Raw genomic sequence first — 15,960 nt, forward strand, 5'->3', positions numbered from 1 at the left:
ACTAATAGATCAAAACTGTGCAGGTTTACGTGTCAATGCTTACGGGCAGGAGCTGGCGAGGCGGCACAGTCCACAGGCGGGCTTCCTCATTAGGTACATGGGCCAACCGTACGCAGCCAGGGCGAAGATCATGTAATAACACACGTCCTTATACATGTTCATCTCGGTCTGGGAGTGACAGACAGACACACAGGTGAGGAAGAAGAGCAGTAACACATTCATAAATCTTGAGATATTCAAATACGCAGATGTCATTTTAAATATGGAGACACACAAGTAGACACACACACGATTTAGTTTTTCTGAAAACTGTTTTTTATAAAAACCAAGGAACTCTGGGACACCTAGGTCACTCCAATTACTGTTGAATATACTTCTAACTAAATAATAATGACTGTCAGCTACAGACCCCTGTTTGTGTATTGTATATCATTTACGTGACTTTGAGCAAATAGAATAGTTAACAAATATTGTAAATAAGTCTTTAAGAACACGTTAAAATGCATGTTGTATTGTTATGATCCAATGTTTCATTCACCTGAACTCTAAAACATATTTATCCATTTCTCAGTTACCCAGTTTATGTGATACAAACACAACCTTCACTTAGTCAATTCGTCACGCAGATAGTAACTTACTGAGTTCTTGAGGTCCAGGTATAGAGTATTACGAGTGACAGGCATTCCAGATAAGAAGGCTAATATGTCATTGTTGGCCTTAGGGAGAGAAGACAGAATAGAAAGGTTGATTTCATTACAGCCTACACAAGCACAGAAATTAATTTACATTTTATAGATGGTGATACCTGGTCCAGGATAGCAGATCTCTTAGACCTCTGCCTCTGGCGGAGAAGTACCAGGCCAGCAATAATGTCGCTAGGCACAATGTCCAGGTCTCTGAAGAACTCTGCAAAAAGGCTGGCTACTTCTGAATATGCATCCTAGACAAAAATGTGAAAAAAAGAGAATTGAACAACCATTTAATTTAATCTTGCAACATATTAACTGTGTGACCCTCTTCTTTTTGTACTGTGTTCAAGTGAATGATATTTCAAAGCAACATTTCTAATTACATTCTTCCCACACTGATAGCAATTGTGTTAGCTTAAAGGAAACACGGCTTTAACCAAAAGATGAGGCAACTTTGGCCTCCCCTAGTATGTATATAATGTCAGGCGGTATAATATAACCCTTTAAAGCTTGATAACCTGAGGGTTTGTCAATGTGTCCCAACAGCCAGAGAGGAGCATGCGTTAGACTGCTGGCTGACGGCTAATGGCGATCTTTCTGGATTTTCTACTTGTATGACTTCCGTTCCGAAGGCCAGTCTAGTGAATAGCGGTAACTAAACTTCATATGACGGCTTGTAAATCGATTTAAATCGAAATTAAATCATTTTACGTTCATGTTTGATACTTAGTGTTTCCGTTAAGTAGCGGAGCAGTCAGCTCCTTTGTGTCACAGCCGTGACTCACCCTGACACAGATTATTTTAATGACTGGCTCACTGGACATATTTATGGTTTCATTCCTGTTTTACTTTAACCGCAGAAAGGAAACGGATAAGTGCGTGTTGTGACTCACCGATTGTGTATCCTGGGCTCTTGTGCAGCACATGAAGAACTTGAGTCTCCTGCTCCAGCTGCTGGCTTGGCCTTCCTCTAGCCGGTGTCTGATGGAGAGAAAAGGGAAAGGAATACTATCAAGACTGAATTTTTGTGTAAAAAACAAATAAGATGTGCATGACTAGATGCTGTAGCAAAACAAAATAAGAGACAGAGGGAGAAATAAAGAAACTAAGTGCCTGATAATACCTGAGAGTGTACGTAGTGAGGTTGCGCTGCCGCCGACGGGTGGCTTTCAGTTTGACAAAAGTTCGACCCGTAGCATCAAAGGTGCACGTGAGGATAATGCAAACGCTGAAAATGACGAGCCAGTTGCATGCAACGATTCCTGCAGAGAATATTAAAAGATCATTCACATTTAAGCAAAACAAACCACCCTTTAACCCTTGTGTTGCCTTAGGGTCATTTTGACCCGAATCAATATTACACCCTCCCCCCGCCTTAGGATTAATTTGACCCCATTCAATGTTTAATGTCGGTGTTCTTTCGGGAGTCAACAAACAAACATAAAGTGCCTCACACTTAAACTTGGAAAACAATATTAATTCTAATAATTTTCTGGAGGTTTTAATTGCTGGCGTCAAATTGAACCCAAAGGGTAAAATATGTTAGTAAATATAAAGGTAACAGGAGGGTGAAACATTGAATCGGGTCAAAATGACCCAACGGCGGGGGGGGGGGGGGTAATATTGATTCGGGTCAAAATGACCCTAAGGCAACACAAGGGTTAACTTGAAATGGCCATTCTCCTTTACATCCTCTTTCTCTCACCCATAGCCAGGTTTTTGGCAGTGACATCAGGGCATGGCTGATAATACTGGACAAGCCAGACAATTCCCACCACAGCATATACTAGCTCGACCAACAGAATAGCTTGAGAGAGAGAAGGAGAGAGAAAGAGTGAGGTGAATAATGAGTGATATCTGTCAAATCAATATAGACGGTGTGTCATAAACTTGGAACCACAAGTAATCCTCACAACCACATCCTCTCATCCTCACAGGCACCAAGAGGTAATCCTGTTTTACTCAGAAGAAGAAGTGCCCGTGTGTCTCACCTAGCCGTATATAGATTACATACTGCACAGCTTCCCTGGGCTGCGTGTACAGAATGCTGCCTCTCATGCTCAACCACATGATGGCGCTCTCACAGATAAGGCAGCTGACCAGGATGCCCAGGTACCCTCGGCCATGGTCCACCAGCGTCACAGAACAGGAGTGCTCGGAGCCATACGGGAGGCCAAACAGCACCGCGGACAGAACCACCAACCTGAACATCAAAGAGGGGGCAATAACTAAACATACGCAGATTTATTTAAAATGAAATATCGATGCAGAAACAGAAATACGGGGACTCACCAGATGCAGTGCAATAGAAAGAGGAAGAGGGCGGGCAACACCAGGTCATCACTGCCAACTGACCAGCGCCGCCGAAACATCACCATGCCAGGCATCACTGCCCTGTGGGGAGGCCAAGGGGAGAGGGGCAACTTCAGGGACAACGAACACCATTTTCAAACTGGCGACCAGGTCTAAAAAGTAATTCTGCTTCAATTCTCCGCAGGTATTTTTGAAAACGGTTCGACTAAATGTCCTACATACTGTACATCACATTCTCCCAGGAGGAGCTTCAAACAACTAAAGAAGGTGAAGAAAGGACTAATCTCCAAAGGTCAAATGTTGCTCGAAGCTTGATGTCATGCTTAGGCCAGTGATTTACTTTCTGTTTATCAAACTTGCTTTACTGACACGGAGAGAAGGCTGCAGGGATTATAACAGAAATACACTTGCACAAGAGGGAATGATTGAAAGATAATGGGACGTGGAGAAGATGAGATTATGTGGGTGAAGGAATGCAGAGAAAATGCACCACTTAATGAACAAATCAAAAGAGAACCAGCTTTGATAGAAGATGGTACCAGGCTGGTTTTGGCCATGTGAAAAGCCTCTTTGATGTCACTGTCCATTCTCCTTGATGGAAAAGCATTTACTCAAGTTGCCTCTGGGCTTTACTGCAATGAACCGCCACATGCATGGTAAGGAGGAGGTAGTCGGGAGAGACGGCGCCACAGAGAGGCTGATGTATGCCTTATGGCGCCGACACAAGCCTTTATTGTAAACTGCTCCTGCATATTTGCTGAAAGCTAAAAAAGGACAGATTGGACCATTCTGTCCAAAAGTTTGCTATCCATTATGCCAAAACCATCGACTGTAGAAGATAAAGCCGCACAAGTTGGTTTTAAGATTTCTTGTTGGTCACTATTCAGCACTCCTCTGCTTTTTAGTATAGTTTCAGAATTTGTTTTAACATTTGAGAAACTGGCAGCACCCGTATTGTTTCACCCTTAAATACCAGTCATCACAGTTGGTAAAGTCTCACTTCTCACATCGTGCCTGGATGAAATATCCCACACAAGACAGTTGCATCATTCCCTCGTCAAAGGTAAATGTGGTATTATACAAGATCTTCCCATTTTAAGTTGACATATATTTCAGCAAAGATGCAATTATCTGTATTCCTACAATAGCTGCAACGACAGAGGCAGTTTGGTGCAATCATATGACCAAAAATCCAGAGTTGGAAGACATGCTTTGCGTAATTAAAAGGAGTCAATGACATCCACTTGCACGGTTATAAGACATGAACTCAGTTTGGACCATGATAGCAAAGTAACAACTGAAGCAACTTGGTGCTGCACACACTTGGCATTCCTCTCCGATAAATTTTAAAGTTTGTTCACACTTGTGTTTCCTGACATTATGCTCCTTGTTCCTGTTGCAAGTTTCACACTGGTTTATTGGAATTACCTGGACTAAAATGTATTGTAATGTTTTGTTTCCCGCTGTGCGTATCAGGTCGTATCAAGACGATAGACGACATCCTTATCGTTCCATTCCACTCTTTTAGACCGTGAAGGTGCAAGCTGGCAGTAAAAATCCAGCTCAACAACAAGCCGTCTGTTCGCGGAACAATAACTTGTTCCAAAAATATTACCTGTGGTTCTTTAGCTTTGTGTTTCACAATGTTTTCTCTGGTAAATAAGGGTGATGGCTGCACAGGCAATAGATGTGTCTGAAAGGACTTGCTTTTAAAAAGGGGATCCTCATTTTCCTGCACCAACACGAGTAAGGATGTAAAATAAAAAAGCATTTGTACGACTAGTTAAAATGTAATAGATCAAACCCCCGACAGACTGCAAGGAATTTCCCCTTTTGGGTGTAGAAATCATTCCAATCCTCTATATACACTGAACAAACCATGTATTACATGGATTCATTATAAAGCTCAGCACATAAAGATGCTTGAAAGGAGGCCGATAGTTTGATTCAGTCAGAAGAGAGGACATCATTCAGCAGAAATAACCCTAAAATGCAAAGAAACAATTATTCTGCAGAGTATCTACTGATCCTTGTTTGTACTTCAGAATTACTTCTGAAGGAAGACATCACGGAAATAAAAAGAAAACCAATAATTGAGGTACTTGTGCTACCACCTACAAAGCTCTCAGTGGGGACTTGTGGAGTATTACAGAAACACACTGGCATTTCCTCTGAGCAGACTAGAGGAGAAATACCTTCACAAACCAGCCTCTTTATTCCATTACTGAACACACCGAAATGCTGAAGACCTTGTTTTCAGAATGGATCCTTTACTTTTCATTTGTAAGTTAACTCAATGTTCACAGTTCAAGAGCTTTGCATCTGCAACATAAGTTGCATCATATCTTCAAAATGGAACCGCATGTCAGTCTTCTCATCTCCTTTTTCATCACCAATGTTTAGCTGTCTACCACTTTCCTTTTTTATTTCTGTGCTTATTGAGCATAAAGACCTGCGCTGATTTGTTTTTTCTAAATACTGAACCAACATGAAACATGGGTCCTTGTACTCTTTGCTCCTTTAAGTGCAGACATTTAGTAATGTATTTACTAGGGCTGTCAATCGATTTAAAAAAATTAACGAATTAGTCACACATTTTGAAATTCATTAATCGCGATTAAAAGTTTTTTTTCTTCTAAAGACTAAATCTTCTAAATGAACGAGTAATCCCTTCAGATGGCGTGTATTTTAGACACTTGTTTAATTGTATTCTTTTTAAAGACCAAACTTCACACAGAGCTATGTTTTCAAAGAGGCTCCTACATATAAAGTGCCAGCGAGGTATTTAATATCGTGGATGATAAATTGTTTCTTCAGTGAAACATCAGATTAGTAAACAAAGGTGTATTAGAGACCCCATTGGTCCTGTCATCTTTAACATTGAACAGCAGAACCAGTGGCCTTGGTAAACTGACACATATGTCATGTTAACCCTCTGGAGGCTGGGGGCATTTACTCGATTTTACAAAACAATGTAAATTCACCTTTTAAAGTCTTTTGCATATGACTCATCCCAGTGTTTCCCCCACCATTCTATCAGGGTGAGGCCCCGCCCCCCTGTAATGTTCTCTATCGCGCCAGATTACAGCAGAAGTAATGTCCGGTTCTTTCCTTCAAGACGTCTTTGTTCTTTTATTAAACTAAACGTCTGTTGTTGGTCGTCTCTACAGCAGCATGTCATTCTGTCTCGACGTGTCGGTCACTCTTCTCGGCTCTCCGTCATGCGGGCCGCAGAGCTCCATGCCGGCGTGTGTGCGCGCGCATCGGGGCGGAGCAACAACAAAGTCACCTGCACCTTCCGCCCCGCGTCACCGACACGTCGCCCTCTGCTTCTCTGTGAATATGGAGGAGCAGACGGGAGGAAGGCGGCAGACTGCCGCGGCTTGACACTCACAGGAGTGCAACAACTTCAACGACACCGGAAGTAAACAAAGTTGCGTTAAAATATTTTAGTGCGTTAATCGCGGCCAAATTAATCGCATAGCAGGGCTCCAGACTAACTTTTTTAACTAGGAGCACAGTGGCCCCTAACTTAAAATGTTAGGGGCGCAAGCAGAAAATTTAGGGGCGCACACAGGGTTTTCCTGGGTCAAAATTTTTGGCGCGCTGCGCTCGCACCATCTATTCATGCAGTCGAGATGTTGAGTGAGTGATCAGCAGCTGGTCGCTCTGCCGTGATGCGCGCACACATCCGCGCACACGGGTAAGCACACTCCTCACTAGCACCCCCTCCCCCCTTAACAACTCTTCTCGGCTCGCCCAAATTTTCTCTATGCAGGAAAAACCCTGCGCACAGTATTAATCGACTTGCAAAGTTTTCCCATCATTTCTACTGTATTACTGATAAATAATTTGACAATATACAATCTTATGCCTTTTTGCCTTCATGAACTGCAAAACATTCACAACAGAGAACTCTTCAGAAGTTACTGTATTGAGTTTAAACATATTTTAAGAAAAAACATACCTTGAGCATGTGCATGTTGCACTTCGATGTGGCCAATCAAAACATTTGTTGGTTTCTAGAGATGCACCGATCAGGTTTTTGGTGCCGATCACCAATCACTGAAATCAGTATCTGCCGATCACCGATAATACCGATCACGGTGTCGATTGAAGCATTCTATTTTTTGTGTAGCATTATTGCTATGAGGACTATGAGGAAATACATATATAAAGCAACTCAAACATTAAAGAAATTACAGATTTCTTTAAACATTTAGGACTTTTACTTTGAAAAATGTCCTAATTGATACATTACAATTGTTTGATTGTTATTGTAGGGGATTTCAGATATGTATGGAACACATCTGCATCATTCATTTCCTGGAACTCTTGGGGAAATCTATATACAGGACTTTTCTTAACATACACAAGTCTGACAAATTTTTATAAACCCTTCCTTGGTCCAGTAAAAATGTTCTAATGTTAGCATATGTTAAGCTAAATCTCAGAAACGATCTCTAAAGATACAAAATCAGTTCATTGTTTACTTTTATATGTTCGTGTATGATTTGTCGACATCTTATTTTGAAAAACGGATGTTGTTTCACGTGGTTCTTTAAGCTAACTTTGCAAAACCGGATGTTGTCACTTAAATCCTTCCGCTAACTTTCTCAAAACCCTCGCGCGCTCCCAATCGAATGTGTTTACCGTGAGCATCAGTATATAGGGGGTCAGACATGTGAGAGTCAGCTGAGTCGACCCAGAGATTCAACTCGGGGGACGGGGACGCCGCTCGGTGGTGAGGATCCCCTCTGACCTCTCACTCTGCGGCCAACGCCGGTCGCATTGTCTCCGCTGCGGTGCGCCTCTTTTCACACATTAGCCCCCCCGCTCTCACACACAGGCCAGCCTTCTTCTTCGGTTTTCGTCTCCTTTCTTCTTCTTCTGGAGTTAATGTCGGTTAGCAAACCAGTCATTCAGGCATTACCGCTAACTATAGTGGGCTGAAGTGTAGAACAAGTTTGTCAGCAACAAAAATATTTAATAACAAAAACAAAAAAAATCTGCTAATTTACTGGTCGCGCATGCGCGAGTTGATGAAAAATTTACTCGCACTGTGTCTAATTTTAGGCGCAAAATGCGACCATTTGGTCGCAGTCTGGAGCCCTGCATAGATTAACGCGTTAACGTTGACAGCCCTAGTATTTACCTTTATACACAGATGGAGTGAAGTGGATACAGTCCGAGAGTGCAGACCATTGAGACGTTTAATAAAAAAAAAATCTTTCTGAAAACGGTTTTAGTTATATTAAGTATTCTATAACGCAGGGGTGGCCAACCAGTCAGAGACTAAGAGCCACATTTTTTTACTGTGTTACCGCAAAGAGCCACATCACACACACACACACACACACACACACACACACACACACACACACACACACACACACACACACACACACACACACACACACACACACACACACACACACACACACACACACACACACACACACACACACACACACACACACACACACACACACACACACACACCTACCTACCTACCTACCTACCTACCTACCTACCTACCTCTGATCAGCCAGATTTATTGTAAATGTCACACACCAACATGATGAAAAACTGTACCTGCTTTTCTGCCTGGCTTTTCAAAGCGACCAACTTGTTCTTGCGAAGTTCCGTCCCTTTTGGAAATTCCTGTTCGATGTTAGGGTGGAGTGAGCTGAAGTGACGCTGAAGATTTGAAGCTTTGAAATGCGCTAATGCTGCGTGACATATAAGGCAGATCGGCTTGCCATTACGTTTAACAAAAAAATATAAACTCTCCCACTCTGGCAAAAACGACCTGTGTTCTTCTTCATATTTTCATTTCAAGAGGTAACTTGACGGAAATTGTTTACAACACAAATGATGGCACACCAAAGATTCTCTCGTCGCTCGTTTGACGTCACTCAACCAGGTTTACATGGTCAGTGTGCCATCTAGCTGTAGGGGGAGTGAATGACAGCGCCAGCCAAGCATTTTTGATGCATGTCATGTGACAGCTCCTGAAGAGCCGCATGAAACTAGTTAAAGAGCCGCATGAGGCTCGCGAGCCGCGTGTTGGCCACCCCTGCTATAACGCATGATTTAAGGAATGCTTTAGGTTTTAGGATAGTAGATTTTCACGTTGTACCGAGTGGGGCCTCATTTAGTTTGTTTGTCCGTCAATAGTTTTGCATTATTCACAGTTTTCTACCAAAATGCATATAAACAATGCAGGTTTCAATTATTTGTTTATTTTTATTGGCTTTGCCAAAGTCTTATGAGGAAGAATTGCATTCAAATGGTTTATTCGGTAAAAAAATGATGTGTTTTGGTGAGCACATTGATAAACATAATAACATATTACCTGGCTTGAATATTGAGCTGGAAATAAGCCATGATGGGTATCAGGCTTGGTATTGTGACGCATATCAAAAGATATTGGGCTTCAGCTAAAAGCGGATCACTTCTAATAGGGTGTCAGGACATGGCAATAATTAACTTATTTATTCCGGTGACAGAAAGAAATGACTCGTGGAATTAGTTTGGTCTTTTGAATGACAATAAACAAGCAGACACCCACCATTCACTTGAATGAAACAGAGGTCGCAATGATGAGACCCTCGCAATAACACCGACTGAAAGACTCTTAACAGCACAATAAACTACAGGCTCAAAATACAGCTATGAAGTTTAATCTACACTGAACAATGTTGTGAGCTTCATGAAACTGGTAATCACTGTAGGGATGCTACATGTCATATTAATGAGCTTCTGCTATCTCATGCATCACAGCGGTCACGTTCGTACAGTACAACCTCAAGGAGTAATAGGTAACATGAAACTCCTCACTTCCTTAGATTAATACACCGTACAGAGAAAACAAAACACTGATAAACTGTGATTTAATGGATTAGGCAAAAATATTTCTGGACAAGTTCTGCCCAGTAATGACTAAACCCTTCAATGTGGCACGAAGATTGTTTTCACAGCAGCTAAACCCAAGTGTTGCATTGGCAGATGATTATAGTTGACCAACTGTAGGGTCAAACCATGAGCAGTGGAGTGTGCAGCGTGAAGGGTTTCTGTCCAATCACAGCCCGACAGCAGGTGGTTACACTGATTGGCAGACCTTCAAACAAAGAACACTGAAGACACAGCGAGACCAGCTGGAAGGCAACCACCCCAATCTCTGGCACTAGCTGTGATTATTTGTAAAAAGCAAACACGCCAGAGGAGACTTCAGGATTATACTGTACATTCGGTGTGGCTTGACTCTTGACCCACAGATTCCAGCTCTTACTTTCAGCCTAGTATGTGGCTCCTCAGATTTTGAGTAGTGCCAGAGAGTGGAGGAAACACGGCCATGTTAATGGGTTCATGTGACTGAAGTCACCTCACAGCTACTTGTAAAACTCCATCTGGGTTGAAGTAACATTAAAGAGGACAGTGGGAGGAGAGAGGGAGGGAGGAAAGCAAGAGGGGAAAAAGAAATGAGGGAACATCTGAACTCTCCCCAAATCTCATTTCGGCCAAAACAATCGGGCCGGTTAAATCAAGTAGATCTCTTAATTGCAGAAGGCGCACACTAGACCTCCAGGGACACCGTTATCAGCCTGCTTCTTTGGCTCATACTCCCAGCAGAGACCTCAACATTGGGAAAAAAACAAAAACATTAATGACAATTATAAATTAAATGGGATTACAGAGTTATAGTGTGACCTTGTAGTAGAGTAGATCTTCTCAGTAAAGTTATTATAATTTAGTAGTGCCAGCTCCCTCCATCTGTCCATGCATCCATCCGTTTAATATCCCGTTTAGGGATGGAGCAGAGCACATCATATACCGTTTGATTTATGGTTTCCAAGCTAGGGCTGATGTGGTCTGCAAACTGCCTCTTGGATTACTACCTTAATCCCTCATTTAAAACTATGTTAATTTTGGCACCTAATTTCCGATAATGACTATCTTTTGTTCCTTACATATTCCTTTTATTGAGTGTCTTTTATGGTTCGATTTTATTTGCAAAATTGATCATTTTATTAAAATCTATGAAACGTTAAAAAACAGATCATGGAAATGGCCATCACTATTGTGTCTTTAAAATGTTTGCTTTGTTTGACCATCAGTCCAGAGATAAGCCTGATACATCGATATGGAACAGAGAGCAGCAGCAACTCCTCACTATAGCCTCAGAAATCATTTATAACAACCATGAGCAGGCCAGGCCGGACAATGTTAAATCTGTATTCAGGATGTATTCTCACTATTCAGGTCTCTGTACGGCATCAACTGTGGCCACAGATTAGTCAAAACTTCAGATCGATCACAGCCAAAGATCTGTGGGGAGCAATGTGCTTAGAACACCTCAGAATGTCCCTTTAACAAGGAGTGAATCCAAACCAGCTGCAAAGGGCTTGCATGAGTTCAGCTGTCACTCGTCCTCGTGATCAGACTCCTCCCCTAAGTTAAACTTGCCTTTTTTGTTCTTTCAAAACCTTACAGGAGAGAACACTAGCCTCATGATCTTAGCAATTGTAATATGTTAAGATGCACCGAACAACTAATTAGCACTGACCTCTGGTGAGATGGCCTCTGCTAGCCTCATTTCATAGAGGAGGAGTGTGCTCATCAGTCCATAACCCCTCATCTTCACCATCCATCACCCAGGGGATGTTAGCCTATTAGTGCTGCTGTTCAGCGTCTACTGTAGACATTGGGGAATGCACTTAGATTGTTTTCACAACAGTGGTCATTACACTTTACATTCAACATTTTGAATTGCATACGTTTAGCATGCTTTTGTAGTAAAATGCACTTCTTTAACCAACTGAGAATGTGTGAGTAAATTAGAATGGTAATGTGGATGGTTTTTTAAAAGATATTTGCATTTTGAGAAATTGTGGGTGGAACACATTCACATGCAGCACTTTAAAAACTATGAAACTGATGCCTATATATAACCACAATTAGATTTATTTACAATTAGAAAGCATAAGCACCAAGTCAAATAAGTCTCCCTTACCTGCATGGCTATTTAAGATAGAATTTAAGATATGACCACAAATGTGTTATTCTATCTATCTATTCTATCTATCCACTATCCAAATAGCCAACATTTTCTTGTATCACAAACATGTGCTTTGCTCATTTAATCTAAAAGAGACCTTGATGCAGACTCGGGTTGAAAGCAAATGCTTAAATTCATTGTTAATGTTGAGGAAATAGTAAAGAAACGTCCCGAAATTTCAAACAAGTTTGTATTCTATTCTATTCTAAACCTCCTCAAGCGATAAATACATTCAGGTCCAGCACCTGAAGCCGACACACCACACGCACCCTGCTATGTTCCCAACCTGAGATCAAAAGAACATCTAAATGTCTAAAGAACTTGACCTTTAAGGCAACTCTACGACACAGACCACTCTGGGCCGAGCTGCAGTCTGCGACTCTGCGCACTGCCCTCAGCATGAGTCATGCCAACGCTCGACTCCCATCCCGACACAGTGACTCCGTCTGAATCCAAACAACGTGTGTTTGGTGAAGACACTGGGACATATTCCTGCATGTGAGCAATGCTTTTGTGCTCCGCACAGCGTGCTACTGTGTGCCGGGCCCAGGCCCGTACCCACGTGATGCAACAACAATGACAGTGCTCCGCGTCCGTCATTCGGGCTTTGTGTTTGACGTGGACATGAGACAAGCGGGGCAACGGCATGCAGCACAGCATCAGAAACCTTGAACTGAGAGGGGTTTCTTTGGGATTGTCTGATGCATTCCCGACACGGGCTGTAGTCTCGTAGTCAAATCCACTCCCATACGTTTTGCAACAGTATAGTAAATCTAAAAATCCTGCTGTTCCGTTAGGTCTTCATTTGGTCACATTATAAGTCACATGGTCTCACTGTTTCAAGTATTAAACGGAACACTGTCATAATATCAGCGCATCATTCTTGAGGCAGGAACAGATACCAGACCTGAAGCTAAAAGATGCACAAACAGCAAACTTGAGTCCCATCTGATCGCAACATTCCATCGTTGTATATTCCTCATTTCACCGACAGCAGGTTGATCTGGTATGACTAGCAGCAGCTGTTTTTATATCTTACTCTTTCATCTCACTCAGTTAGTCCACTGCAGCATCAAGCCAAACAAAGGCACACAGCCGGTTGGTTACAGATTACCATAATCTGCAGTATATTTTTGTATTGTGCAAAGTTTGTTCTCGCATTCTAAAAATGTAACAAAAAATTAAAAAAGTCTACATAACATGTTCTCAGTACAGGCACCTCCCAGGCCTACAGAGATGTTTGCAGTGTTTCCCCTACCATTATAACAGGGTGGCGGCCCGACAACTCTTCTCGGCTCACGCGCGGCAGCGCTCCGCCGTGATGCGCGCACACAGGTGAGCACACCTCAGTGTTAAGTTAAGTTTAGGGCACCAACATGGCTAGCGGCACTAGTCCCGCCCCCCTGAAGCTGTAAACCTAGGGGAAACGCTGGTTTGGTATTTAGTATTACAGTTTATTTATAGTTATATATGATGGTACAACCACCAACACACATTCAGTCTGAAACTAAAAAAAATACAGCTGCCCAGTTGTCTTAGAAATAGGGATGCTGTGCATCAGCGTAGCGTTTCATCATGCAACACTGGACTAAATACATGTGAACCGTTATTATTCGTTGCGTTGCGTTGTCAAACGAGTGATAGTTTCAGAATGGCATCCAGTTGTACTGTATTTTTGTGGGTGTCCCCCCAAAGTGGGGATGCTCCCTTTCATGCATTGCCTAAGGTGTGCTTCAAACGGACACAAAGTACATACTACATTTCTAAATAGTATTAACCTTAAACCAACAGATACAAAACACTTGTGTACCTGCTTCAAGAGTCAGTTGAGGTGTGATTCTTTACTTATCCCTGGTTATACAGCGCATATACGGCCTTATCTTCACATACTGAATGTCAGCATAAAACACACACGCTTTCACTCACATGGTGAAGGTCAAGAGAGTTACTTAAACTAAGGCGTGTCCAACAAGACACAGGTGAACAGGCTCACTTCATCTGGAAACATCCTGAATGTGTCTGACTGTCTAATTCAATGCAGCACATTTAGTTTCTGCAGAAAGTATGCATGTCCTGTGGCGATCCACGGGACGGGAATGCTCACACGGCACTTTAATTCGGTGAAAGAAAAGTATGTTGGTTTCAAAATAGCTGGGAGGATCTACTGTTAACATTCACAGGCCACTATCTCTACGAGGTCTGTCCACACACAAATGTGAGTCAATATCTTGTAAAAACCTCTGGGCTTCTGTATGAGAAATAGTTAGTGTCAGTGCATCAGTTAGTGCACCAATATTTCTCCCCTGTGCTGCAGGTAGCACCCAGAAGAAAATACTGTGGTTACGCCCGGTTGGCGTGACGGTGCGACTGCAGCACAGTCCGAAAAGTCTCCTCTGCTCTCCATCATACGTCCATCTGCTCCAGTCTCTCTTTTTCTGCCCGGGTCAGCGTTACACTCGGATCAAGATTCTCTCCAGCATTTGTCACATCCCTGGCGCTCCTCCTGTCGTCCGTCATGACCCCGTCTCTGCCCATGCTGTCACACTACAGCAGCGTTCTGCCCGTCCCAAAGAATATCGTCCATCTCCGATCTTCGGCTCACCCGTTCTCATCTTCTGTCTTCCCATCCTCCTGCTCTCTCCCCCTACCCACACACTCATTCACTATTCATATTTTAGAGGACATTCATGAGCATGAAACTGAGCGTGTGCATCTGCACCATTTTCGGTGCAGGGGAAACCTACATTTTCTCCGCGAGCCTTCCCCTGCCCCCACCCCCCTCCTTTTCCTTATCTAGCTAATCCAGATTCTGGTTTCGTGTTGCTCATCTTTTTTTAGACTGAAAGCCATGTGCCACTCACTCCTTACTCTCCCTCTGCCTCTTTCTCCATCTTTTTCTCCCACTGCCACCCACTCAATCCCTTCACCTCTTCCCACTCCATTTTCTCTTCCTTCAGTTGATGTGATCGTATGTGTACTGCACATCGCATGTGTGCGTTTGTGTACAGATGAATGTTTTGTGAGTTGGGGCGGTTACATGTGCTCTGCCAACCTGTCTGTGGCACGCTGCCACAAATGATCCGTTTGTCATTGTATCTGGTCAGACACTGAAAATAACTGCAGCAGTTTTGTCCACGCAACGCACTCCTGCAGCCGTAGCTTTTCAGCAGTGTGCTCATGGAATTGGGTTCTTTAAATTTGTGCTTTTTCACTCGTTGGTATTTGTCCCCCTCTTGTCTATTAATGGCTTTGCTGCCAGATCATCAATACCGCCTCCCGGAGACAATCACAGAGTGATACCCTTTTCCACATGGCTCATTTGGATCACATGTCCCATGATGCACCTGCAAATGTTAATGGCCTGGTTATTTTTCTTGCATGTACATGTTAAGCTTGGGTTACACACATGAATACAAAGAGGGAACTGGCACACAATAATTCAATGTTTACCCAAGCTGAATATTTGCCATTTCTCTTAAAGTGGAAAGGTTTCACTCAAATCACTCCCCAGTTCAGCTGATATGTGTAAACACAAATTAATTGACGGTGCATGCTACTAAATTAGTGAGTGCAACATCTGTTCAAAATATCATTTTGTTTCTTCTCACACAAGTGTTCACCTACAAGTCGTCTATCGTCAGTTTAGGACTTCAGCTTGTCATTTATACCTTTTACATGTTACTACGACATTATTAAAGTCTGCCCTGTAGACAAACTCACTATTTTTGATCTCAACTGTGATTTAAACATGCAACGGAACTTCAAACATTTATTTAGGGCTGTTGACCAAATTATGAGAAATAAGCAGTAATATATTACTCCAAAATACTCTATTTGCTGCGGCTTTTGGCACAAGAGGAGATGACACATTAAATGTGCATTTTTTTTAAACAAAGA

The 15,960-nt window shown here is 42.5% G+C and overlaps 1 protein-coding gene across 2 annotated transcripts in view; it reads right to left on the bottom strand.

Moving 5' to 3' along the window:
* Window positions 1-15,960, bottom strand: part of dagla (diacylglycerol lipase, alpha) — a 35,103-nt gene that overhangs the window by 17,218 nt on the left and 1,925 nt on the right. For both annotated transcript variants that reach the window (XM_056412672.1, XM_056412671.1), the window contains exons 2-9: window positions 2,982-3,083; window positions 2,681-2,892; window positions 2,395-2,496; window positions 1,813-1,951; window positions 1,583-1,670; window positions 806-940; window positions 639-716; window positions 44-168 (exon numbers count right to left, since the gene is read on the bottom strand). In XM_056412672.1, the coding sequence (XP_056268647.1) occupies window positions 44-168; window positions 639-716; window positions 806-940; window positions 1,583-1,670; window positions 1,813-1,951; window positions 2,395-2,496; window positions 2,681-2,892; window positions 2,982-3,076 (974 nt within the window). In that variant the 5' untranslated portion in view covers window positions 3,077-3,083. The remainder of the gene's footprint in view (window positions 1-43; window positions 169-638; window positions 717-805; window positions 941-1,582; window positions 1,671-1,812; window positions 1,952-2,394; window positions 2,497-2,680; window positions 2,893-2,981; window positions 3,084-15,960) is intronic.

This window comes from Pseudoliparis swirei, chromosome 4 (assembly GCF_029220125.1).
Source record: "Pseudoliparis swirei isolate HS2019 ecotype Mariana Trench chromosome 4, NWPU_hadal_v1, whole genome shotgun sequence".
Lineage (NCBI taxonomy): Eukaryota > Metazoa > Chordata > Actinopteri > Perciformes > Liparidae > Pseudoliparis > Pseudoliparis swirei.